This window comes from Ailuropoda melanoleuca, chromosome 15 (genome assembly GCF_002007445.2).
Source record: "Ailuropoda melanoleuca isolate Jingjing chromosome 15, ASM200744v2, whole genome shotgun sequence".
Taxonomy (NCBI): Eukaryota; Metazoa; Chordata; class Mammalia; order Carnivora; family Ursidae; genus Ailuropoda; species Ailuropoda melanoleuca.
The window spans coordinates 69,209,453-69,237,068 of record NC_048232.1 but is presented as its reverse complement, the minus strand read 5'-3'; the positions used below and the strand labels follow the sequence as shown (position 1 = coordinate 69,237,068).

Genomic DNA, 27,616 nt, shown 5'->3' with positions numbered 1-27,616 from the left:
TAATAGTATCTATTCTCAGAGTGAAGATTAAATGAGTACACATAAATGGAATGCAGCTGTGTCTGGTACATAGTGTGAGTTCTGATGATGACTCTGATGATGGCAGCCTCTTCCTCTCTCAAACACTCATTCAGGATCATTGCATTTTTGTTACTGAAATTTCTTGTTTACATTTCTCCTGACTGATCCTTCTGCCTCCTGACATAGTCATATACAATCTACCTGTACCATCTGCCCAAATGGACTGAAAGCATCATCTGCCTTGTGATGGGGTTTAGTTTTCTCTGTTTTAACATTAAAATTTTTAAAAAAATTCTGGTGTACTTAACATACAGTATTATGTTTCAGGTGTACAATATAGTGATTCAGCAACTCCATGTATTACTCAGGGTTAATTAAGATAAGTGTACTCTTAATCGCCATCACCTATTTCACCCATCCCTCCACCCACTCCCCTCTGGGAACCATCTGTGTTCTCTATAGTTAAGAGTCTGTTTCTTGATTTGTCTCTTTTTCTTTGTTCATTTCTTTGTTTCTTAAATTCCACATATAAGTGAAATCATATTATTCGTCTTTCTCTGACTATCTTATTTCACTTAGCATTATGCTCTCTAGAGCCATCCAGGTACAGTTTTTATCTTGCTAAATTTCTAGGAAAAATCTTGATTTTCAACTGAAACACTTATTAGGTGCATACATAATACTGTGATACTCCTAGTAACTTGTCTGGCAGTGGGTTTAAATCTGCTTCTCAGTCCATAATTGTATTTCAAAAAGGTGTGATTTAATCTTAGGGCCAGTTTCTCTTTGTGAAAGAAGCAATGATTTGTACTTATATGGAAAATAAAAGAAAACTTAATTTGGGAAATCTTTCTGTAAATCTTCCATTATCAAGAATTTACCATCTCAACTGTCTTTTGGAAAGCCACTCTGTTAAAAGTGGGTTATAATTGTTATTAATGTCTCTCATTAACAAATGTCATGGAGGCATGATGCACAGTACAGATAACACTGACCATCTGCGCCCAGCAGGGCCACTGACTAATGTGGCTAAATCATTTATCACTCCCGGAAATTGGAATATATAAAGCAGGGGAAAATCTGATTTTTCCTATTGAAATGATTTAAAAATGTGATTTTTTTTGGTATGATAAATGATAAATACTTTAACATATATTCCTTTAACATATATTCTACTAGGCATACTTATTAAAATAGATTAATCTTAAACTTACACTTTCAAAGTATCTCTGATTTTAAATTACTGTTTAGATTTTGTTAATTGAATTTCTGAAAACTTGAATCATATCTTTGTCTTAACAGAACAATGAAAATGAAACTGCCCTGCACTGTGCAGCTCAATATGGACACTCAGAAGTAGTTGCTGTTCTTCTAGAAGAGCTCACCGATCCTACCATCAGGAACAGTAAGCTAGAAACACCTTTGGATCTGGCAGCCCTCTATGGACGACTTAGGGTGGTCAAAATGATCATTAGTGCACACCCTAACTTAATGAGCTGCAACACTAGAAAGCACACGCCACTCCACCTGGCTGCTCGCAATGGTCACAAAGCAGTCGTTCAGGTGCTGTTGGAAGCAGGAATGGATGTGAGCTGTCAAGTGAGTCTTCTTCTAGCTATGCTTTAGAAGTGATGATGCTCTTGCTTTGCTTTGAGATACAGATGTTAAAACATATGTAGAAATCTTTTCATTTTTTAATTAAATTGTCCACAAATATTTTTATAACTGTTAGATTCAAGACACTGTGCCACATGCTGTTGGGAAATATGAAGAGATATAAGGCATAATTTCTAACCTCATTCTAATTTTAGGGCTATACAAATGAAAAAATATTACTAGAAGGCTGTTGTGTGTGGTATCATTAGTAATTGTTCCCTCTCAGTGTCGGGCACACAACCTGACACACACTAGAAATCCAGTCAAAGTTGAATGAATGAAAGATCGAATCAAAATTCAGTTTAATACTTTTGAGTATGTACTTTGTGTTTAATATGTTGACACATTTAGAATCCATTTTTAACAGCCCTCCTGTGGGATTGAGAGCTACTATGTTCCAGTTAAGAGATGAGGAATCAGATTCAAAGAGTTAAGAAAGTTGCCTAAGGATATATAGCTGATAAACCTAGAATATGAATTTATACTTACTGATTAAAGTCCAGGCCTCTTTATACAATAATGTACTGTCTATACATGATTAATGAAGGAAAAATCACCCTGCCTTGGTGACAGGGGCAATCAGAAGGAATTTTATTGGAGAGGTGTGATTTGAGTTGAACTTTGAAGTGTGAATAACATTTGGAAAAGTTTCTCCACAAGGAAAGGGCAACCTACTTTTTTATTTTTAAGGGTAACCTACTTTTGTTATCTGTTTCAAGTTAACTCCAATTCCAAGGTTAACTTTTTTTTAACTGGTTTTTCCCTTATTACTGTTTCTTGTTTCCCAGGTCAGTGGCAGCGTTCTTATCTTCCAGAGATCCTTTTGGTTCCTGTCAAATTGTGTCCTTCTCTCTTGTGTATTAGTAAGCTATTGCTGTATAACAAACTATCTGAAACTTAATGGCTTAACACAGTAATACTTATTTAGCTCACAGTTATGTGGCTGGTGATTTAGTCTGAGTCTCGCTGGGTAGTTCTGTCTTGGCTAGGTTCTTTCATGTGTCTGCTGAAGAGATTGACTGGATGTTGTCCGGGATAATGGGTGAGGTTGCCACGTGTCTTTCATGATCCAGCAGGCCACCTTAGGCTTGTTTGCATGACATTGGTATGGTTCTATGTGCATGCATGTGTGAATAGGGAACAGGGAATAGGATTAGACAAAGTCTTGCGGTCTAGGCTGGGAGCAGCCATCCTGTCTTTTCTGCAGTGTTTGATTAGCCAACAGATCACAAAGGCATCCTAAATTCAAGGGTTGGGAAAACAGATTTTACCTCTTAATTAGAAGAGGGTGTGAATTGTTAAAGGGGTGTAAATACCCAGAGGGACCAAACGCAGCCAGTTTTGCAACATTCCAAGTGCTGTTAGTGCTCAAAATCGTGGGGTTACTTTTCATAGGAATTGTTTAGAGGTTGAATTTTGTTTCTCTTTTGTTTTCCACTGAAGTTTTAAAAATCTTAGGCCTTCTCATCCTACATTTCAGGCTGGCACCCTAAAACAGACTTTTCATTGGATCTTTGCCTGTATTATTTAGCTATTGGTATTTATAATATCTTTTCTTAATTTTTTATTTATTCTACTTTGGCAGCCTTGAAAATAAACACAAGAATTTTTTTCTAGTCCTCGTCTTAAAAAAAACCCAATTTTCCCTTCAATTAAAATGAGATAGATACATACTTGCTATTGTAAATGACTCACAAAGTTATTGTCTTAAAGTGTGTTTAATGATAAGCTAGATGTTTATTGTCTGAATGTTGAATTTCTCTAATCTAGGTTTACTGCTTTCATAACACCTCTGGCATTTTTTAAAAAATATTTTATTTATTCATTTGAGAGAAAGAGAGAGCACAAGACTCAAGCAGATGTCCCACTGAGTAGGGAGCTGGGCACAGGCTTGATCCCAGGATTCCAGGATACTTCTGGAATATTTCTAAACTTGATGGCACAGAGTACTTCATAACTAAGGACTTCCCTATGACTGAGATCAATAACTCATGTTATTAACTTCATGTCCATGGCCAAGATCTTTTCATATTTTGTACTAGATGACATGGTCAGAAGAGAAAGAGTCTAGCTTCAATTTTATATATGTGTATGGTAGATCTTTTTTGTATAAAATACTACCCACTATAATTTATGCTTTTGGAGAATTAAGGATAAGTAAGATCTCTGCCCCAAATTTAGTGGAGGATACAAAAACTTACAAGAATAATTCCTATATATGACATACTAAAATAAATAGTAGGGCAAAGTGCTATGGAGGTATCAGTGAATAAAATACAGATTATAAGAGGGAGGAATTGAAGAGACATACAGTGATATTTGAAGAGGAGCTTGAAGGTCTTTAGGACTTTGAATTTAGATATAACTTAGCTTGCAGATATGCATTATTTGGCTAAGAATATTTTAAAATATTGAATTTGAATGCTTTTAGGTGGGGTATATACCTTCCAAGGTCCCAACCTCTCTCTACCTCTTTTTACCATCTTCTATCATTGCCATATTAATTCCTTTAGATTTTCTACTTTGCCCCAATAATATTTGGGTTTGTTACTCATATATCAGATGAAAGGGGCAAAATATGTTCAGACCACTGCAGTGTTGTGGGGTTTTTTTGTTTGTTTGTTTTTGTTTTAGAGGGGGAGAGAGGGAGGAGAGGGGCAGATGGGGGAGGAGAGAGAGAATCTCAAGCAGGCTCCATGTGGAGCCTGATGTGGGACTTGATCTCACTACCCTGAGATCACGACCTGAGCCGAATCAAGAGTCAGACACTTAACCAACTGAGCCACCCAGGTGCCCCCACTGCAAAATTTTTTAATATTAAATTTAAAGTAGAAATTTGTTGATATTCTTACTGGATGAGATTGAAGAATACCAGGCAGTAACCTTAAATTGTTTCAGTGACTTTAATATTCATTAAATTGTTGTAGTTAACCAGTTGGAAATTAGCAGTATTAAAAATAATCCCATTTGGTAAATTACAGCAATACATGTTTAGAGTAATTACATTCAAATCATTATAAATAATTCTTTAAAATTTAGAGAGGACTTTAGAGGATCGTCTCTTTTTTTTTTTTTGTAATTGCAAATGTTTTAAAGTGCATTATTTGGGGCGCCTGGGTGGCGCAGTTGTTAAGCGTCTGCCTTCGGCTCATGGTGTGATCCCAGCGTTCTGGAATGAGCCCCACATCAGGCTCCTCCCTCAACTATTGTTGGCATATAATTGGTGTCTAATAAATGCATGCAGTGTGTGAATTGGGTGAAGTCAGTGGATACTCACAAACACCTCATGAGGTAGGCATTACTGCCTATTTTATACCTGAGAACAACGGAGGCTAAGAGAAGGTTAGTGACTTATCAATATAACAAGGTCAAATGGCTATTCAGAAGCAGAGGTGTTTTACAAATCCAAGCATTTGGATTTTGTTCTTAGAATCTTTTCTTTATTCCATAGTACCTTTCTGTCAGGGAGTGCTGAGATTATAGAGAATAGGTACGGATATATAAAAATCACAATTTTTTTAAACTTGTAAGCATTCCTAATTTAACTGTGCTTCTTTCCCTTTTTTCTTTTTTTTTCTTTTCTTCTTTTTTTTCCAGACAGAAAAGGGGAGTGCACTTCATGAAGCAGCGTTATTTGGAAAGGTGGATGTTGTGAGAGTTCTGTTAGAAACAGGTAACTATCGTGATTCTCCATGGAGCTTACTCTGCCAAATACAATTTCTGTTTCAGGAGTAGACAAAGGGAAATGTCACATTTTTTTTTCATAATCACCCTTACTTTTTACCTTTACCTCACATTGCAAAAGTGTATTCATATCATGTAGAATTGAGCCTCAGTGTTTAGATAAAATTGATATAAATATACACCTTCCTTCACTCCATAGATGTGTCAGTAAAAAGCTCTTAGAAATTACAATTGTATACATTTAAATCACATTGAAATATATTAAAGAAACTATCGGAAGGAAAAGGAATTCTCTGCCTTGTACAAGAGGGAGGAACTGATCCTTATGAAGCTATGACAATTGCTTGGTTTATGAAAGAACATCGTATTTCCCTAGGTTATTATATTGGGAACTACGGTAAACAGAAATTAGAGTTCTGTATCCTTAAGGTAAATTCACCTTGTTACTTCCTCAACTGAGTAGCTATTGTTTGTAAGCAGCAGTGATTTAAAGGGAATCTTTTAGAGGGAATGCTTTGAAGGAACAACAAAGTATGCTTATTTGTCTTCATAGGTATATTCTGAATGAAATGAAATAAAATTGAAACTGAGATTGGATTTTTTAGGATCAAAAAGCATGGGTACAAATTCATACTTGGAAACAATTGATGTGAGTCTTTTGTGTTACAGACTCCATTTAGTGTATTTATTTTCCATTGTAAAAAAAAATGAAAAACATTGGCAGACTATTGCATTTTGATTATAATTATATAAAGTTAAAGTTTCATGTACATTTAATTTTGACACGTAACAGAGATATAATGTCTTATAGGCAACTAATTACATTGTGCTGGTCACACATTTCTATACAAATTTAAGCAAATACTTAATTATCTTTTTACAATGAACTAACGTTTGAGGCCAGAATCTGAAAACTGGCTGTGTTTGCAGGTAGATGTTTGGAAAGTTTATACACTTTTTTGGGGCAGTGAAAGCTATTTGCTACATTGAAATGAGTTCTTTAGTACAATAAGTATTTTTAGAATTAAAATAATTCCAAAGATGTTTTAGTTTAGAAACTTCAAGAAGTGTGCTCACCAGGTGGAGATTGAGTATTATTTACATTGAATATAATCTTGCATAAGTAAATATGAGATATGTGACTTTGTAGCTGGACAAATAGTATTTGGACAGTAGTTCAAAATAATCATCCTTTTTCAACTTTTGTGAATACTCAAGTGTTTGCAGAGTGACACATTATTATTTAAAATTTTTACCATATTTTACAGAATATATATATTACAGAACCATTATTATACTTTAAGAATTGACATTCTAAATCAGTAATATTTTTCAGCTTGTTAGTGTATCATTTAACTAGCTGTAACCCAAACTAGTAGCCTTTTTATAAAAAACAATCTTAATGATTGGGTTATTGCCCTTGAAAACTGAATTCATTATCAAGAATGTTCCTAATCTTTGGTAGCAGTAGACCCCCAGCTTCTTTCTTACTAAAAGCGTGTGTGTGTGTATTTGGACAGTAGTTCAAAATAATCATCCTTTTTCAACTTTTGTGAATACTCAAGTGTTTGCAGAGTGACACATTATTATTTAAAATTTTTACCATATTTTACAGAATATATATATTACAGAACCATTATTATACTTTAAGAATTGACATTCTAAATCAGTAATATTTTTCAGCTTGTTAGTGTATCATTTAACTAGCTGTAACCCAAACTAGTAGCCTTTTTATAAAAAACAACCTTAATGATTGGGTTATTGCCCTTGAAAACTGAATTCATTATCAAGAATGTTCCTAATCTTTGGTAGCAGTAGACCCCCAGCTTCTTTCTTACTAAAAGCGTGTGTGTGTGTGTCTGTGTGTATGTGTGCGTCTGCCTAGGATTTAATTTTTAAAAAAATCACTTTCAGTACTTGATCTGTATATGTTTGATATTAGAGCATTATATATTAACAGTATCTTCTGATGACACTTCAGTGGTGAATATTTAGTGGGTTTTTCTTTTTCTTTCAGGAATTGATGCCAACATAAAGGATAGCTTAGGTAGAACTGTCTTAGACATTCTGAAAGAACATCCATCTCAGAAATCTCTCCAGATTGCAACACTCTTACAAGGTAAACAATATTGAATGATGGATGAGTTTGCCTTAAAGTTAAGATTAAATTAAATCTACCATTGTTTCCTTTTGAAGGTTTTGAGTTAATGTTTACTTTTGAGTGAACTTATTACTTACATTTTTTTGGGTAGACTTTAGTAATTTTTAATGTTTCATTTCTGTTTTCAACTAATGAGTATTTTCACTTGATATTAAAAAATTTTTTAAATCTATATAATAAATATGTAGTTATGAACTTGAAGGTAATAAGGCTATAAAGTGATGATCTTACATTTGAATAATGCTTTAAGAGTTTTCAGGAATTTTCTATTATTTTGTCTGATTTCTGTAACTTTGAGGTAGGTGAATCTGATATCATTCTCCTTTTTGCATATGAGGGAAACTGAAGCTCCAAAAGGCTGACTTGCTCAAACTCATATATCCTATTTTAGGTGGTAGACCTGGTACATAAATGCTGGGTTAACAACAACAAAAAATTATACTTAGCTAGAAGAATACAGATTATTTCTTCCTTAATGCAGTAGTACAAGGTAATTCAGTCTTGCAAGCCTTTGTTTTTTTGGTAACGATCACTTAAATACCTGTGTAATTAGGTGCAGACATTTGGTCTCCTGAAGGTTTGGGACCCGTTTAGGGTACTAATTTTTCATTTGCAGGATTACATACTCCCCCGTTTGATGTAAAAATTTAGATTTAAATACTTTCCCTTTTGCTTCATGATTAGGCCTGACATGTAGTATGTTCCCTTAAAAATCCAGACGCTTGTTCTCTCCTTTCCAGGTAGCTTCTACACTGGTCAGCTGTGATTAACCCCTAATTATTGCAGATGGGCGACAAGTGTAATAGGGAAGGGAGGCAGGATGGTTTCCTTGGATATTAGTTGGGAAGCTGAAGAACAGCTTTGTCCTGCAGGAGAGAAATGAATTAAAACCAAGTCTGTCAGGTGATGCATAGAAACAGGAGTCAACAAAAGCCAAAGAGGGGTAAAAAGAATAAATGAGCTGTAGGAGATCATTCATGCTCTCTTCTCTCTTTATTTTCAAAACCTCTCAGGAAACTGAAGTTCAATCCCCTGCAATTTTCTTGTTAATAAATAAGTTCATTGCAGTCAAGTGCATATAGAGATAATTCAGAGAATACAAGAATGGTTCTTCATATTCAAATTAAAATCAAGTTGAATGAAAGCTAAAAAAAAAATAGTGGTATACAACATTTTTGTCTACTCCCTATAGCACTTTATATTTTATATTGAACTTTTGTCTCTAACTGGACTTTAAAAAATACAGAGGCTTGTGAATAATATGTCTTTTTGGAAAAGCAAAATAAATGTCATCCACTAAGAAGAGGGCATGACATAATTACAGACATTTACTGTATTGATTTAACTGAGATGAAATTGTTATTATACAGGAGTTAACTATCCGTGTTCTCTTCAATGGTCAAGGTTCATTAGGTATGTGAACTTGTGATAGGGTATATGGGATATCTTTGAATTTTTTAAATTATTGGCAGATTTTAGAATGTGAAGGTGTTATTTTTATTCTTTGCATTCTTGGGTCATAAATAAGTGGTACATTTTAAGTTTTATGGAAAGGTTATTTCACTAAAACCAATTTAGAGTAGATAAAATTACTATTTGTGTCCTGGAGAAAGAATTCACTTTACATAATAACTGTATTGGGTCAAAAATTTTAAGGGTAGACTTTCATAGGTTGCTTTCTTTGCCTAGTAGAATTGCCTTTAGGTAGAAACTGGATAGTATGAAGAGTCAGTTGGTTGGCATCAGAGCACAGACTTTCTTAACTAGATTTTAAGAAAAAGATTCCTTCTGAATAAAGACATGTAAGTAAAAGATCCCTATGAGGAGGGATCAATTGATTCAATCCTTTAGATGGAGACTGCAAACTAGCCACTGCAAGCCGAATGCTTTTGGCAGACAGCAGATATATTTTGTTTAGATTACATATTTTAGGCCTGTACTGTGTTTCCATAAAAATTGAATTAAGTCAAGCAGAGAAAGACAATTATCATATGGTTTCACTCATTTATGGAACATAAGAAATGGGAAGATCGGCAGGAGAAGGAAGGGAAGAATGAAGGGGGGGTAAACAGAAGGGGGAATGAACCATGAGAGACTGTGGACTCTGGGAAACAAACTGAGGGCTTCAGAGGGGAGGGGAGTAAGGATTGGGATAGGCCGGTGATGGGTATTAAGGAGGGCACATATTGTCATATGCAAATAATGAATCATGGAACATTGCATCAAAAACTGGGGATGTACTGTATGGTGACTAATAAAACAAAATAAAAATTATAAAAAAAAGAATATATTCCCTAGTTAAAAAAATAATAACTTTCAAAATTTAAAAATCAAGGATTTCAGCTAGAACTTCAGAGTTTTGTTTCTCAAAAAATGCAGGCTTTCGTTTTACTTTACTGTTGAACTTTAGATGGGGCACCTACTGTCTAGTTAATCCTGTTCCACATGCTTTCTGTTTTCTCTGTGATATTGAGGCTGAGTGTTCGTTGACATTTATCCCTGCATTCAGATGCCATTTTCCTTATGCTTAAGAGAAAAGTGAGATGTTTTCTTCTATCATGTCTATCTGGCTATGCCACTTATTAGCTGTATGAATACGATCAACTTAAAATCCTTCTCCTTCAGTTGTTGTCTTTAAATCTGAGACTGTAGTAGTGCCTCTGTCATAGTTTTGTGAGGATCAAGTGGGTTAACTTATTTTAAATACTTAGAACACTTCTGGGTGCATAGTAAGCCATATTTAAGTTTTAGCTGCTATTACTGTTATTATGTCTTCATCAAAATTGGAAAAATGAGAGATAGGCTGTGTGGAACATTACTTCAAGAATGAGAATGAACATTATTTCTCTGTGGAAATAAAATTTAATATGCAATTATGCTTATATTACAAGAGTAGACACCATTATGACATAAATTTCATTCGTTTACGTTACCTGACTGGTTGTTGTAGCTATCTGAACATGATATCTCTGTTTAGATATCAAGTCTATTCAAAACAATTTTCAGAGGGTTTTCAATCTTCAGGTAGAATATATTTAAGGAAACTAAGGATGTTATTATGTCTTTAACAGGTGCATTTATTTTTAAGGAAAGAATGTGACCAGTTTAGTTTTCACAAAAAGCTTTTATGAGTCTCTTCCTAAGTATCTTTTATGTTTAAAAGATTTAAATTAATAGTTCATCATAAAGTTCTTTCAGTTTGGTTGGTTTTTTGAAGTTCTTTTAAAAACTTAGGCTATATTTAGAATATGAAGAAATAAATGAAAAACTGATCACTAGAAATAAAACATAAAGTTTAGTTATTGATTTTAAAGTAAATGAATTTGACTATGTAATTTCAAAAACTTGTATACACAGAATATTTGGAAGGCGTGGGAAGATCAGCAGTCCTTGAAGAGCATGTACAAGAAGATACAACACAAGAAATACATATTTCATCTCCTGCTGAGTCTCCTTCCCAAAAGACTAAGAGTGAGTAGCTAATTATAAAGCCCTTGAAATAACACTAGACGTTTATGTACAAATTTGTCCTATATGTACAAAAAGGCTTGTAAAAATTTCAGGTGTAATAAGTTGTATCTTACACTCTATATTTTATCCATTTACTCAGCCAGCATTTTTTTTTTAAGAGAGGGAGACGGTGGGGGTAGGGAGAGAGAACCTTAAGCAGGCTCCACACCCAGAGAAGAGCCCAACAGGGGGGTTTGACAGTCATCACAGGGTTCAATCTCACAACTCTAAAACCATGACCTCAGCCGAAATGGAGATTTGGACACAGGCGCCCATTCAGTCAACATTTATTGAGCTCTTCTATTTGTCAGACTCTACTCTTGGCCCTGACGTAGTAGTGAGCAAAATTAGCAATGCCTGCTGTCATGAAGTTTACATGGAGTGGATATTTCATAGTAGATTTTTTCCCCAAAAAATTAATTAATTAATTAATTAATTAATTAATTAGAGAGTGTGTGTGAGTGGGGGCAGGGGCAGAAGAAGAGAGAGAATCTCAAGCAGACTCCCCACAGTGTGCAGAGCCCAACATGGGGGCTTGACACTCATCACAGGGCTCCATCCCAGGACCCTGAGATCATGGACTGAGCCGAAATCAAGAGTCAGACAACTGAGCCACCCAGGTGCCCCTTTCTAAAATGTATTTTTAATGCAGAATAAAAATATTGTTAACTGCATTATAACTGCTGGAGTTTTATTTTTTCCCCAGAAGAAATTACAGGTATAAGGTACCTTTCTGAGAATGATTAGAAAAATGCATATTTGCATGCAGCCTACAAAATATTCATATTTTGACAGATGATGCATATTATGTATCTGTTCCTTCTGTGTTTTTCCTTTATGTCACATAGCACAATTCTAATTTATTACTTATGTAATTATTTATCTAAATACATCCTATTTCTTTTTATTGAACCTAGGAAGTAGGCTTCCAGTACCATTTAAAATTTGTTAATGAGTTGTTGAATGAATTCTGTCTGTGAACTATAACGCTGGTGAAAGATTGTTGAAGATTAAATGTTACAGTGAATGAAGCCTTAGGAATTGTAATTCCAGATGCTTTTATGTACTTTAATATGTAAACCTTCAATACTTATTTCTATTTTGAATAAGAGTAATAATAGGCAAAATTGGGATTTCTCCTTGTCTTTTAATATTCTTTCACCTTATTATAGTTTAGTACCTTGTTTTCAACAGAATATTTTCTGACTTACTAAGTCTTGTTTGTCATAATATGAGTTCTATCACCATACTAGTCATATTTTTATTAGTTAGTAGGAAGTTTTAGCAATAACCTTTCTTGTAACTTTGAGAAAAATTACTGTCTTCTTACAGGTGAAACTGTGACTGGAGAATTATCAAAACTCTTGGATGAAATAAAACTCTGTCAGGAAAAGGATTATTCATTTGAAGATTTGTGCCACACAATATCAGACCACTACTTAGATAATTTGAGCAAGATTTCAGAGGAAGAACTTGGGAAAAATGGAAGCCAGAGTGTAGTAAGTAAGGGGGGAAGGAAGACAGTGCATCTGTCTTCGCCAATTCAATGTGTATCTGAGAGGCATGGGATTTGTGCATTATCCTATCTTCAGATTCTTCCTGTGTCAAGTGTCAGATTCCCTATTGTTCATTGGTGTTTTACTCTCATTGCATGTGTAGGGGAAGGAATGCTTTGATAAATCACTTATAGTTTGTGATGATCTTGCTACTGTTGACTTGCCTAAGAAATCATAATTTCTTTGATTATGTTCTTTTAGTTTTACCGGGCATGATGATACTAGTTTAAAGAAAGAAAAAAAATCTTCCTTTTCTCTTTTTTTCCCATTTTCTCCATGAACTGAGTCTACCTCATCTTGAAGAAAGATGGAGCTGGGCTATGTGTTACTTTGTGTGTTATGGTAGGGGAGAGACATTGTAGAAGGTTTGACCTCCATATTTTTATAATTTTATGCAAATCCCTTATGCAATCTACAAGTTCAGAATCTAAATCATGAGTTAGAGATTCTTGCTCTTTAGATTTTTGTATTAACACAATAGCAAAAAAAAAAAAANAAACAAAAAAAAAAAAAAAAAAAAAAAAAAACCCAAAAAACCCAACAACCTCAAACTGTGGAGAATCAATTTAAAATTAGGATTTGTATACCTCTTTTTTGTCACGTAGAGGTAGGATTTATAGTGTGTACTGGTATTAAAGGAAATTCAGTATTATAACATGAAATTGTTACTCACTTTTAGAACTTAATTTGTTATAGAAACATTACGTTTTCTTCAAAAGCTAATAAGAGTGGAGTGTGTTAAGTATGTCATATTATTTATGAAAACTAAAAAAATTGCCAAGTATAGTGACTATTCTGAGAATGTTTACTTCATTTAGTTCCTTAATGTGCAACTTGTTTCCCAGGATAGTATTTGCTAGTCTAGCTCCATGGCTAGTCTTACTCCCTAGGCTGTCTTTGTTCTTGGTTTTTTTTTTTGTTGTTGTTGTTTTGCTTTGTTTCCTTCAGTGTCTTTTTTAAAGCATCGTATTATTGACTCCAATAAAAGCTCTTTATGAATAATTATGATTAGTTATATATACATTATATATACATTATATATATATTTATATATAAATACATATAAGTTTTAACCAAATGAAATTTTTATATTAATATTTACTATAATGACTTTTACATCAGGACAAAATTTCCTGTTTAAAAATCTTAAACATTTTTATATCATCTCCAAATTACAAACCAGTTACATTTAACATTTTCTTGAAGGTTGGTTACAAATTAAAACATATTTATCCTACATAAATAATACATGCTGTTTAGGTTTTTAGGTTTGTCCCTAATGATTTCTCTAAACTGACTTCTTCTCGCCCTCTACTTCTAAGCCCACAGATTTTCTGAAAGCCCTAATTTTCTAGACCAGTGGTTTCTAAACTTTTTTTGTTGTGTGTAGCACAGTAAACAAATTTTAAGCAAACATCCCAAATGCATGTGTTTATAAATTACATATATCTACTATTCTCAGAATGTATCATGTAAATTAGGCATATACTACAAGAGACATTCAAATAAGAGGGATAAAGAATAAATGCAAATAGTAGCTCTATCTTTTTTTTCTTTTACTCAGTAGGTATCTTGTGCACCCTGGGGACTGCACACTTTCCTTGGAGACTGTGCTCACCCAGGCTTATAGATTTCAGGTAGTGATAGCAGGGGTTTTTAATATTACGAGAGTGACATAATTTGGGGGAATGATGGCCAACTGTTTGTTTTTTTATAAGTCAAAGACTGTATTGTGATAGCAAGAGAGAAATTAATGCTCATAAATTGAACTGAATTTCTTAAAATTCAAGCTTATCCTTTCACAGAATCAGTCTTTGTTCCTGTGACAAATCTTATATTGTGTTCCTTGAAAATATTGTCATATTAAATAATAAAGGTTACATGAGGCAGAAAAGCAAAGGGTACATATGAGTAAGGCAAGTAGTTCAATTCTTCTAGAATAATAGAGTTTATAAAGTGGGAAGATGGGAAATAAAATTAGAAGGATAGGTTGAGGTCAGGCGATAGATGATTTTGAATGTCAGGATAAGAGTTTTAGTATTTAGTTTTTAGAAAATGAGAAAAATCTAAAGGATTTTGAGCAGATGAAAGACATCATTGGAAGTCAGAAGATTAATAGAAACTTGTTATTGAATGTTTAAAAAGTAATCTAATTACTATACTATACTATACTATACTATACTGTAGCCTGTGTTTTATTTGGGTTCGTTTGCTTTTGTTGAATATTTCTGTTCATCAAAAATGTTCCTTCAGAGTTTTGTTATGAATTGTACTCTCAAATTATGCAAAAATTTAATCAAGTACTTACAGATGACCTAATACAGATATTAGTTACCACATTGTAAGTTATAGGATTTATAATAGCAGTAATGAAACATGGCTCCTAACTTGAAGGAGTTCAAAATTCTTACTAGAAAAGGCTTTAAATCACAGTGTACAGACAAGACTAACATATGAAACAACAGATATGGAAGAGCTGACATTTATTAGTTGCTTGCTATTCTAATGCTTTATATGATTTAAGCTACTTAATCCTCACAGTAATCGTAAGAGTGGATTTATAGACTTGGGAAATGACTCGGCTGGCAAGTTGCAGATCTAGGATTCAAACTCAGAGCCAATGTCTTTAATTCCCAGCTACATATCTCATAATAAATTACCTGGTAGCCAAAGGAATTATTTAATAAGGGAGAGATTAGTGAAGACTTATTGGTATTCATTGAAGGCTTCATGGAGGTAGGGAGAGACTAACTTGGGCCCCAGAAAGAGAAGGAGATGTGCCTTTTATTTGTTTTAGAATGAATGAATGAATAAGTGAGTGAATGGGAGAGGATTCCAGCTTGTAGAAACAGTATGTGCAAAAGCACAGAGGTGAGACATTGCGTATAATTTGAGAATAATCTTTTTATCATGAGAGTTGATTTTGGAAAGTAGTGGGAAACAAATTTGGGTAGGTAACGATAATACCTAACACTTACAGAGCACATTGTTTATATTAACTGATTTAATCTTCACAATAACCCTGAGGTAGGTGGTATTTTTCCTCCCCTTTTACAGATGAGAAAATGGAGGTACAGAGAACTTTTATGATTTTCCCATGTATATACGGTAATTGCCAGAGCCAGGATCTGAACACAGGCAGTCTGGGGCTGGTGCCATATCCATTACCACTCAGCTGTTTTGTTAAGGGCAGATAATTAGATTTGGGAAACTAGTCAGAGGTTTAATATTGGTGGTGAAGAGAATAAACTCTTGAGTAGGAGAGTTCTGTCTTGAAGGTGACATTTTGGGAAGATAAAAATGGTAACTGCAGTCAGATGTTCTGGAAGAGATTAGTGATTCTCAGCAATGGTAATCTGTGAGATGTATTTGGAGAGGCTTCAAAAAATACTGACCAACTAGACCAACTAAACAAGAATTGTTTTGGATGGCCCTGAGCCGTTTTCTTGTAGAAAGCTAGTATGTACACTGTTGGTCTAGAGGACTAAAAATCTTCCAGGGCCTCACTGAGGTAATTCAGAACTGAGATGCCAAGTCAGAACTGAGGTCTTGATAACATCACAAAATTACACAATTTTAGAGCTAGAATAAGTCTCATCATGGGTCTTCCAGTATCCAGCCTAATTCTCCCACTCCCGTTTAAGTATCTCAAAAATCTCTTGAGTTAGAGACATTTTCAGTTTATCATCAAAGAAAATTCCCAGTGTAGTGCTAAATTAAATTATTTCTATAATACATTGGAATATTAAATGTGGAATAATATTTTTGCTTATTCACATTATTGACTGAAGGATGGGCATTTGGGTTCAGTTAAAATTTAATTTTAGGTGATATGAAATACCCAACTTGTTCATCAAATATGACAAATAATTCCAAAAGTAATTTAGAAGAAATCAAAACATAAGGAAAATTTATTTTGTAGCATTTATATTACTAATAAATGTATTTTCCATATTAATGTTGTGCCTTGAATTTTGGGAGTATTTTAACTATTCTTAGTTCCATTTAGCTTTCATTGCCTTTTTTCTTCCAATAGAGGGCACTCTAATTCAGTAATTTAAAATACAAAATCAGCTATCTTATGTAAGAACTTTACTTTTGAATTAGAGGTTTCTGGTTTTATTAAAATATTAGCCTTAGGTAGTAGTTTGAATAATTTTACTAATATAAGTGAATTAAAAATTAAATTCTTATTATGATTAAATGTATTCAATTGGAGGTTTTACATTTAATGTGAAGGCTAGCTCCAGTTAAAATTACATTTTCCCTTGCATAAATTGTAATTCAAAAGTTAGTCTGTTTTAAGTGCTTTTATAATATGCATATGGAGCCATTTTCTAAGTTGAATTAGGACATTATATAATCTAGAATGTAAATTTTGAAGAAATATAAATATCTTTACATTCTTAAGCAACCCATGAAATTCAGAATTTTGAAAGAATATAAAATAATCTGAAAAGTTCTATTCTCTTCATTTATTTTCCCAGGGCATATAGTCAGTTTCTTCCTCCATGTGTATAAACAATGTGCAAAACTCTGAAATGTGAATACATATACCATAGAGAAATTTGATTATAACATAAAGATCATTAGAGGAGACTTCAGAATCTAGGTTTCGGGAAAACTTTTTTTAAAAAAATAGAAAAATCATATTGCTTCATTAGCTTATGTCTCTAAGAAATAAATAGGAAGCTTCAGGTATGAAATGAAATTATGTTTTTTCTCCTAAGGGAAATCTGGATATAAACAGCACATATGACTTGTTTGAAAGAGGTTGTGTTGGCAGGTTTTGCGCAATTTTAAATCAACCAGTATCCTCTTTTCTGTTATTTTACTTTCTTTTCCAATGCAAAATCTTTAATTACATGTAAACTTTCTGAAGTATGAGATTTTTACTTTAGTATATCAAGATTTTAAGGTTCAACATCTCAGTTTTTATACCAAGTGTCTATAACCTGCTTGAGAACACTGTTGGGGGAGTGTGTTGGTGGAGTCTCCATAGGAAAATATACTTAGTTTGGTGCCAGAATTCATCAAGTCTTAAAGGTCAGTAGAATCAAATTAGGTTGCCTAGAATACAAATGGTGTTTATAAAACAATGTTTACTTTCAAAAATGTAATTTCTAGAGCTTAATTTCAGGAATGTACCAACTTCAGAATTGTGAGACTTTGGCGGCTATCTCATACAGTTCCTATCAGATTTACAGCACTTTGGGAAATGAATTTTCTGAAACATAAAATAGAGGGTTCTTCTTACAGGAATATAACTAATTCCTTAGCAAATAATGAGTTTCCTTTTTTTTTTTATAGTGGAACTGAATCTTAAGCAGTGGTAACTATTACCTTATTGGGAATATAGTATTCAGAATATTTCTAACTGAAATAATTCTTGTCTTATATAGTTGAACAAATTTTTTGGCAGTGGTGACCCAAGGCTGCTGTGCACTAAGTCTGGGCTTGGATTGTCCTAACAGATTTTCCAGGATATTTAGTGAATGCATAGATTCTGTTGACCTACTCATGTTAATATTTTGAAGCTAATAGCATATTTATGTACCATATATACCTACAAAGAAAAATCCAGAATCAGAATGGTAAGATTTTTGTCCCTCGTCTCATCCCAGGAAGAACTTGTACCTGAAGCGAATATAGGAAGGTCTTTGAGATATCCTTGGCTTCTAGAATAGAGAAGTCATTCTTCTGAACTTCCAACATAATTGCTTTTCCCTTTCATGATGCATGTCTTTGTTCTGTTTTGTCTTGTAGGTCTACACATTTTTATATTATTTCTTACAGACTTCTTAATGGTTAGATCTATATTTGATTGATCTCCATAATTGCATCCTGCCTAGCACATTACCTTGCATGTAGTCTCTCACTGAAATATTATTGAATGATAAGTGCATGAAAGGCAAACACTGTGTAGAGGAGTACATATAAACCAGTGTTGTAAATGAACCATTTTTTATTGAAAAACATGTTTAATTATTTGGAGATGAATTACAGAGTCTAAGGGACAGGTTTTTCCTGTTCTGCCACTTACTAGCAGGGTGTCCTTTGGAAGCGCTGGAGGTTTCCAAGCCTTAGTTTCCTCCAGTTAAAAAAGAAGTTTAATATGTCCTCTGTCAAGTTACAGAAAAAGAGCTACTCTCTTTTATGCTGCTGAAGAAATGCCATTTTGATTTTTATGTTTCATAGGTTTTGTTCAATTTTGTCCAGACTCTCAAATAACCACTCAATATCAACCCAAAAGGGATTTCTCTAGTGAGGTGCTAAATGTTTTATTCTTGGATTGGTGTTAGTCAGTATTTGCCATTAAAAAAGATACCCAGTCATCCATCATAATCAGGTCTGCAGATGTTAAGGAGGACTAACAAACATGGCAAATAATTACCTCAATAAACAGATTCTTGCTACAAAGTAAAAACAGAATTCAGTGGGAGTTACAATAAAATAAAATCCTATAATTAGATTCCTAAAAATTCAGTGGTTTAAGTGTAAGATTGGAAAGATTTAATTGGGGAAGAGGTGCATTTGAAAAGTTCTAGGGTATATAAATGATAACAACTACAGTGTGAACCAACTGTGAGAAGTGGCTGAAAAATCAATAAATACTTGCGAAGCTCTGATCTCTGCAAATAATTATAATACTAGAAGCTAGCATCTATATTGTACTAAGTTTAATCTATGTACTAGACATTGTGGTAGGCATGTTAAAATCATTATCTTTTTTATTCCTCACGATAATGCCATGAGCTAGGTTTTATTATCCTCAATGTGGAAATCAAGAGTAAAACAACTTGTCCAGGGTTATACAACTACCAAAAGGTAAAACTGGGATCTAAATTTAAGTCTGATATCTTCCAGGGTCATGATCCTAACTTACTGGATAGTCATGATAGTCATGTCATTAGTGGTTATTAGTGACAGTCATTCTGTCTGTCATTAATATCTTCCACATTGATCTACCCTCACCTTTTCATCATTCTTGCTGTTTTGCAAGTACAGACTCTCATTACCTCTTACTGAGTAGTTTTAAGTTTTTTATTCTGCCCACCTGTTTCTAGGGTCTCCTTGTCATTTGCTCCAGTTTTTTCTTAATACTACTGCTAAATCAGTATTCCTTAAGTGCAGTTCTGATCATGTCACTCTTGTTCTCAAAGCTAGACCTGGTTCATCACTGTAAAAATTAAATATAGATTTTTAACGTTGGCACTCAAGGCTCCTTCTTCCAGCTTTGTTATATATTTTCAGCTTTCTCCCATTAATGTCTTAGATAAATAAAATATTTTGATGAAATGGGTTACTCTGAAGCATGTCTGTCTTTCCTTATCTCTGACCATGTTCACAGTGTTTCATTCATACATAATTCTTTTCTCTATTTTCTACATACTGAAAACCATCCTTCACAAAACCTTTTATTAAAAATATTACAAGACCTTTTTTGATCCTTCTATTAAAAGCCAACTATTTGGATTGGATATCATTACATTTTATTTATAAATATGTAAAGTAAATTTCATAGTCTGCTTTGTATTTCTTGTGCATGAATCTGTTTTGGCTTTGCTTATAAACCTCTTGGTGACAGGGAAGTACTTACCTCTGCGTGTGTGAGGAATTTAGCATAGTTCTTCACTCACATGCTTAATAAACTTGTTGAATTGATATGATAGGCCATGGACATCAGAAAGTCTGTTCGATAAGTGAATGTAGGTGCAGATCTATGGATAAAGCTCTAGGATGGTGTCTTTCTAATCTTAGAAGAACTTCTGTTGATTGATGTTTCAAATAATGAATGTCTCACCATTTATTTTGAGGATGACATGAAATACCTGGTCAAACTATACTATAAACTTCCTCATAACCTAAAAACACCAACATCTTGTACCAAGTCATATCTTTCTTATGTAGTAATGTCTCTTTCATTGACAATAAGGAAATCTTACATTATAAATACCATGTTTGGTTCCTAATAGCATGTATAATGGAAATCTGCTGTAAGAATATAGGAACACCTCATTTATATTTTAATTTTCAAATTCTTCAGTATTCTGTGGTATGCATTTTAAAAATTCATCCGTGTTATTCTTTCTGTGTAAGTTGAGATGCGCTATTTTTGAAGCAGTTTTTTCCTGTTAATTATCAAGAAAATGGGCTTAAGCAAACCCCCTGGATTTTTCCCCTGAATTATTAATGATTCCTGCTAATTATGATGTGCCTAACTAATACAGGGTATTATTATGTGCATGTGCTTAAATGTGTGTGACACAAAAATACCTCTCTGTATCACAAGCATTCCATTAAGGTATCCCAAGGCAATAAACTCGCTTTCTAGAGAATTGTAAACTTTACATATTTGAAATTTAGGAAGCTTGTGAAGTTATCATTTTATCTACTTTGCAGCTACAACATGTCAGTTTTTATTTTGATACTTTCATTCTCTCTGACCTCTCTCTAATCTCCAACTTCCTCATAGAAGGACCTAACTATTATGATTTCCCTGAGAATCTATACTTCATACTCAGGAGCTAACAGTAATTTTAATTGAAATTGCTAATTGAAATTTTAGTAGTAACTTGACTTTCTTCTAACCTCACTTTCTGGATTATGATGATGTTAACTTTTGACAACTTTCAGCCACATGTTACAGTTACCTCATTCATTCATCGTATAATGTACCTAATTTGTAATTCTGTTTCAAGGTACACATTTGAGAATTCTTGATTCTCTTTTGGAATAAGGCCTTGGACAGCTTGCCATTGTAGAAGAATCCCATTTTGCTTGCTAATGCCAAAAGAAATCAGTCTGGAGTCTGAGCTTAAAGAGACATGTCAGTGGTGATAATCACTTATCTCTGTGTTCAGGGAAATGTTTTTCACCTTGAAGAGCAAAGTAATTCTAATGAAATAGTGGACTAGCGACCCAGAGAAAAATTACTGAAAGTGCTTGCACTTCTAACATTTTATCATGAGACCACTTGAGACATGACTACTGAATATTAGAATTCAGTCAAGCTTGAACAGCTGAAGAATTAAGATTCTCCATTATGTAATCAAAGTCAATAAAAGTAGAGGGAAGAGATACTGTGTGGCCTGCTTTAATCTCAGGCCTAGATTTTTAAAATTGTCTCATGTTATTTTCACTTTCCTTTGCCAGGATTTTTATTTCAACCATCTATGCCTTTTATTTTATTATTTTATTTATTATTTTTATTTTTAAAAAAGATTTATTTGTTTATTTTGAGAGAGAGTGAGTGCAGAGTAAGAGAATCTTTCACGCAGACTCCCTACTGAGGGAGGAGCCTGATGCGGGTCTCAGTCCCACAACCCATGAGATCGTGACTTGAGCTGAAACTAAGAGTTGGAGGTTTAACCGACCAAGCCACCCAGGTGTCCCAAGCATCTGTGCTTTTTAAAGCTCAAATGTTTTGGTTGCTTACGGTTTTACAACAGTGCTATTTATTTGATAGCTGCCTATGCTATCAAATAATTAACAATGAGGAACAAAGTCTTAATTTGGAGAAAAATGAGGTAATCAAGAAGATGAATTTAACAGGAATTGAAGAACTCTAAAATGAACAAAGATAATGAACCCAGTGAGAATTGTATCACTAAAGTGGATATTGCTTGTCCCCAAAATAAATGAGACAACACTGACATGTTATATCTTTTCCTATAATCATTCTTTCTGTGTTGCTGAAATAAATCTATTCTTGAAGGCTTATAGAATATTCCCTTTTAGCCTTTGATCCTACTCTTACTTAGTTTGGTGCCAGTTTCCTAAACATTGAAAATATCTTTATTGTCATAATTACCATTATCACTATCGCTAACTTACTGAGACCCTGCATTAAAGAATTATACTAATTTAATCAATGGCATGTATTTGTAACTTAGAGTGACACTACAGTGTAGAGAGCAAGAGTTTTGAGCTCCAAAGACTTGTATTTGAATCCAAATTCTACTTCTTAGATAAATATTAACCTGATCTTTATATTTGTCACCTGAATAGTAATGTTTCTATAGTCTTTCTCACTTCACCCTACTAAATCAGAATGTCTGGAAGTGGATTATTATTAATATTTTAAAAAGATTTTACTTATTTATTTATTTATTTATTTATTTAGAAAGAGAGCAAGGGAAGAGGCAGAGGGAAAGTGAGAGGGAGATCTCAAGCAGACTGTGCTGAACGTGGAGCCCAACACAGGGCTCCATCTCATGACTGAGATCGTGACCTGAGCCGAAATCAAAGTCAGATGCTTAGCTGACTGAGCCATCTGGGTGTCCCTGGAAGTGGATTATTTTTAATAAACTTCCCAGGTGATTCTTATATTCAGTAGTTTGTGCACACTGCACTAGAATATTTTTAAAATGTTGATTTCTTAGATAATCAACTATTCACACCTATTTTCTTGCCCTCACAGATCTGTGGATCTCAGATTACAATGATTTGACCCTAATTTGCCTTTGCCTTCTTTTTCTGCTCCTATGAGTACAAATTTGATTGGTCGTCAGGGCAAAATAATTTACCTTTTAAGGGTTGTTTCTTCTATTTCTATGAAAAAATGCCATTGGAATTTTGATTACATTAAATCTATAAATGACTTTGTGGGAATGTTTAACAATATCAATTCTTCCAGTCCATGAACACAGAATATCTTTCCATTGGTTTGTGTCTTCTTTAATTTTTTTCATCAAAGTCTTGTAGTTTTCTGTGTACAGATCTTTCCCTTTCTTGGCTAAATTTATTCCTAACTATTATATTGTTTTTCATGCTATTGTGAATAGGATTGTTTCCTTTATTTCTTTTTCAAATGTTTTGTTGTTTGCGTATAGAAATGCAACTGATTTCTGTATGTTGGCTTTGTATCCTGCAATTTTACTGAATTTGTTGATTAGCTATAGTGTTTTGGTGGAGTCTTTAGGATTTTCTTTGTATAAAATCATATCATGAGCAAACAGACAATTTTTCCTTTTCTGATTTGAATGCCTTTTATTTATTTTTCTTGCCTCATTGCTCTGACTGGGACTTCCAGTACTGTGTTTAATAGGAGTGGTGAAGGTGGGCATCCTTGTCTTGTCTTGTGCCTGATCTTAGAACAAAAACTTTCAACCTTTCACCATTGAGGATGATGTTAACTGTGGGCTTGTCATATATGGCCTTTATTACATTGGAATATGTTCCTTCTATACCCAAGTTGTTGAATGTTTTTATCATGAAAGGATATTTTGTCAGATGCTTTTACTGCATCTATTGAGAGGACCATATGATTTTTATTTTATATTCTATATAACTTTAAATTAATTCTTTTATACTTTAAATTACATGAGAATGTTAAAATACCACATAAAGTATAAACTAGTATTTAAGAGAATATATTATCATCCTTCTCTTACTCTCATTTTCAGTTCTTCAAACTTACAGACTACATTCATTGCTGCTCTCTTGTTCCTTACAATTCTGTCTTCTCCCTCATAACCTTCCCCCCAATACCTGCTTCTCCCTACCCTCTTCATTTAAGTAAAATTCTATAAGAATGAAATTGTAAACCCAGGAACAGCATTTTATTTTTTATTGTCTATCCCAAGTGCCTGTTAGCATTCTTAGCATATAGTAAGTGCTCAATAATTTTTTTTGATCATTCAACTACGTTTTAAAAATTTGATATTGCCAGTGTCTTCCTTCTTACTTATTCTATTATACCTAATCAGAACTCATTTTATCCCTGCATAGCTATGACTTCCAAGGTTCTGGGTTACATAAATTAAGATGAGGTCATTTCACCAACATAATCTTAGAAAACTGTATTGGCTCAATAGCATCCTTCATGAGAGTTAAGTAAAGTGCCAGCTAATGCCTCAGTCAGATGATATTCTCAGATTGTGTTTCACGTTTATAATACTTATTAATATCTTTATAAGGTTTTATCGCCTGATAGACTGTATAACCAACACCCCACACAGGACAAAAGCGTGTATACCTGTGTGTGCATGTGTGTGTGAAGAGGAAGATGGAGAAAAGAAGGGAGACTGGAAGAGGAAGAGAAAGATCATAATATCATCAGCAGGGACTTTTGCCTTTGCCTTTTGATTTATGAGTTCTCTAATTTTATCTTATCCTTTGAAGCAAGAGGCATTTTATGATTTTGGGAATCTAACCATAAACCCTGAAGAACCTGATCTTTTCTAGACTTAGTAATGCCACAGTCCAAAGCGTAAAAATTCTACATTCATAGATCACCTATCAGAAGGTATACTTCACATTTTTTTCTTGTCTGTGACCTAATTTTAAGAGATGCTTTGATCGTTTATAATCCTGGAGGCATATTTACTTAATCAAGATATTCTGACTTATGCTTAGCAGTGAGAGTAACCGGGAGTGGGGTGTGGTTGTTTACTTATAGTGGCAAGAGGAGGAGAGAGAAACTGTTACATGAAGGAGGAGAAGGATCCAGTCACATAAATACCAAGGAAAGAAAATTTGGAATAAAAGGAAATACTGTTTCCTGAGGCAGGAAAGAACTTATTATGTTTAAGTCCCAGAAAAGAGGACATTAGTTTATACTGAGGTATAGTGAACAGGGTAGAGAATAAAATGGAACGAAGTTGGAAATCCAGATTAGACAGGGTCTTATAGGTCATGGAAAATGGTTTCATTTTTTTTTTCAATCAAAAATTTTTAAGCTGGAAAGTGATATAATTATGGCAGCAAAGTTGGAAAGTCTGCCTCTTCTAAATTCACTGATAATTCTGTTTTAATATCAGATGTCTGTATGGTATTTATAGCATAAATAATACATTTAATAATATGATCAATGGTAATTTATCATGAATCTGCTGTGTGGTAGGTTCTGTGCTAGGCCCTGAGATATGTGTAGCAGTCAATAAGATTGATAGGGTCCTTGCTATCATTGAACTTCTGGTTTAGCAGCAGGTATAGACATGGACATAGGCAATTATGAGATAGTATAATACGTTTTATAATAGAGGAAATACAAGGTAGTAATTAAACACATAGGAAACATATTGGACTCAGATTTGGGTGATTAGGGTGGACTTTCCAAATTTGATTCTTTTTGATTCTTCTTGTAGCAACCAGGTAACCACTCTCCTAATTGTATTCTCCTTAGCTTGTCTCTTTTCTTTTCACAGACCCTAGCTTTTTATTCTTTCTATTATTTCTCAGGCATTCTCTTCTGCAGAGAGCTGCTCTTTGAGCTCAGGTAGTAACTAAGTGCTATTTATTTCCAAATCTATAATTCTACCTTCAACTTCTCACTACTTTCCAGTTCTTTTCTCAAACATCCCATCGTCATTTCATACCGAACCTATGAAAATACAAATGAATTGTCTTCCCACCTGAATCTATGCCTGTACCCATTTTCCATTTTTCTTTCATTCTTCCAGGACAGATATGTTCATATTTTGTTTGATTCTTTCCGGTTTTTTCATTCTCCTGGTCTACTAGAGAGTTCCCTTTTGTTTATTCTCATCATCCTTGCTGGACCACACTTCACATTCCAGGAACTGCCTCATTTCTTTATTCATTTTTACACCAAAATTCTGTGAGAATGTTTTTTTCTTTTTCCCATGTCTCTCCTCCATTTTCTCTTAAAACCAGTTTAATCAGGCTTTCTCCTTCACCAGGTCCCAGAACTGCCTTACAGAGTTGTCTACTGACTTCCACATTGCTAATTCCAGTAGACGTTTCTTAGTCCTTTTCTTACTTGATCTTTTGAGGAGTATTTGCCAAAGTTGACCATATTCTGCTCTTTCACATGCATACTTTCTTCACTTGACTTCCTAGACACCACACTCTCCTGATTTTCTTCCTTCTTGGCTGGCTACTCCCTTTCAGTCTCCTTTGCTGGTTCCTTCTTATATCCCTGACCACGGGCTCATTCCCTGGACTTCTCTTCTTTATCTGCACTGACTCTTTTGGCCCAGCATGCTGAACAGTCTCACAGCTTTAAATATCTATTATGGGCCAGCATATCCCATATTTACAGCTACAGCTTAGATGCTCTCCTGAACTCCACATTCTTGTACTTAATTATCTGACATCTCCACTCATGTCTAATATCCTTCTCAAACCTAACATGGATAAAATTGAACTTCTTCATTTCTTTTGCAAACCTCCTGGTCCCTCATTTTTCCCATTTCAGTAAATAGCAACTCTGTCCATCCAAACTCTGTCCTCCAAAACCTTGGAGTGGTCCCATACCCAACTCTTTTCTCATGCCCCACAAGCAATTGGTCTTGAAATCCTACTACCTCTTCCTTCAAAATATGTCTGGGATCCAACCATTTCTTACCAGCCCCACTACTACCACTCTGGTCTAAGCCACTGCCATCCTTTACCTGGATTATTAAATTGGTATTCCTGTTACCACCATTGCCCCTCCCTAAAGGGTATTCTTTTTGTTGTTGTTGTTGTTTTTTCTTGCAGCAGAACTGTGAAAGGTTTATTAAGGGGATACCAGAAGAGACAAAGCACAGATGACAGAATGGGCAGGGAAAACATTCAGACCATTAGGCAGATCTGACACATTTTCTAAATATATGCTCTTCACAGCCTGGTTGTTATTGCTCAAGGGAGGTCTTCAAATTTCAAGCTGATTGTCCCTGCAGTATAGGTGCAGGTGAAGGGTGAGGACCCAGAGGTCACTGCATGAGCAGAGGAAGATGTGTCCCAGGGCCTCAGGAAGGTGATGAAGGGAGACCTGGGAATATGGTGTCCACAGTGGATCTGGTACACAAGGAGGGCCTCTTGTATCCACAGGGATCTGGTCCTTTCCTGGGACCTTCTTGGGCATGGTGCCGCTGTTGTTCCCTTGAACTCCACAGATTTCTGAATGGGACCTAAGCTCATGTGGTGAAGGTACTAGTTGTGTGTGAGGCCCCTAAGTCCACCAATGTGGAGGAGGTCGAGGTGGCCCATATCCAGTGAATCCTGATAAAGTTGCCCGTGTGGTAGGGCATGCAGGGTGGCCTTGGACAATGAAGAAGCCCTCTCACATCCATACTGA

General features: G+C 34.3%; 1 protein-coding gene across 11 annotated transcripts in view; it reads left to right on the top strand.

Moving 5' to 3' along the window:
• Positions 1 to 27,616, top strand: part of ANKS1B (ankyrin repeat and sterile alpha motif domain containing 1B) — a 1,024,648-nt gene that overhangs the window by 160,730 nt on the left and 836,302 nt on the right. For all 11 annotated transcript variants that reach the window (XM_034644189.1, XM_034644186.1, XM_034644187.1 and 8 more), the window contains exons 4-8: positions 1,324 to 1,620; positions 5,275 to 5,350; positions 7,379 to 7,480; positions 10,880 to 10,993; positions 12,365 to 12,531. In XM_034644189.1, the coding sequence (XP_034500080.1) occupies positions 1,324 to 1,620; positions 5,275 to 5,350; positions 7,379 to 7,480; positions 10,880 to 10,993; positions 12,365 to 12,531 (756 nt within the window). The remainder of the gene's footprint in view (positions 1 to 1,323; positions 1,621 to 5,274; positions 5,351 to 7,378; positions 7,481 to 10,879; positions 10,994 to 12,364; positions 12,532 to 27,616) is intronic.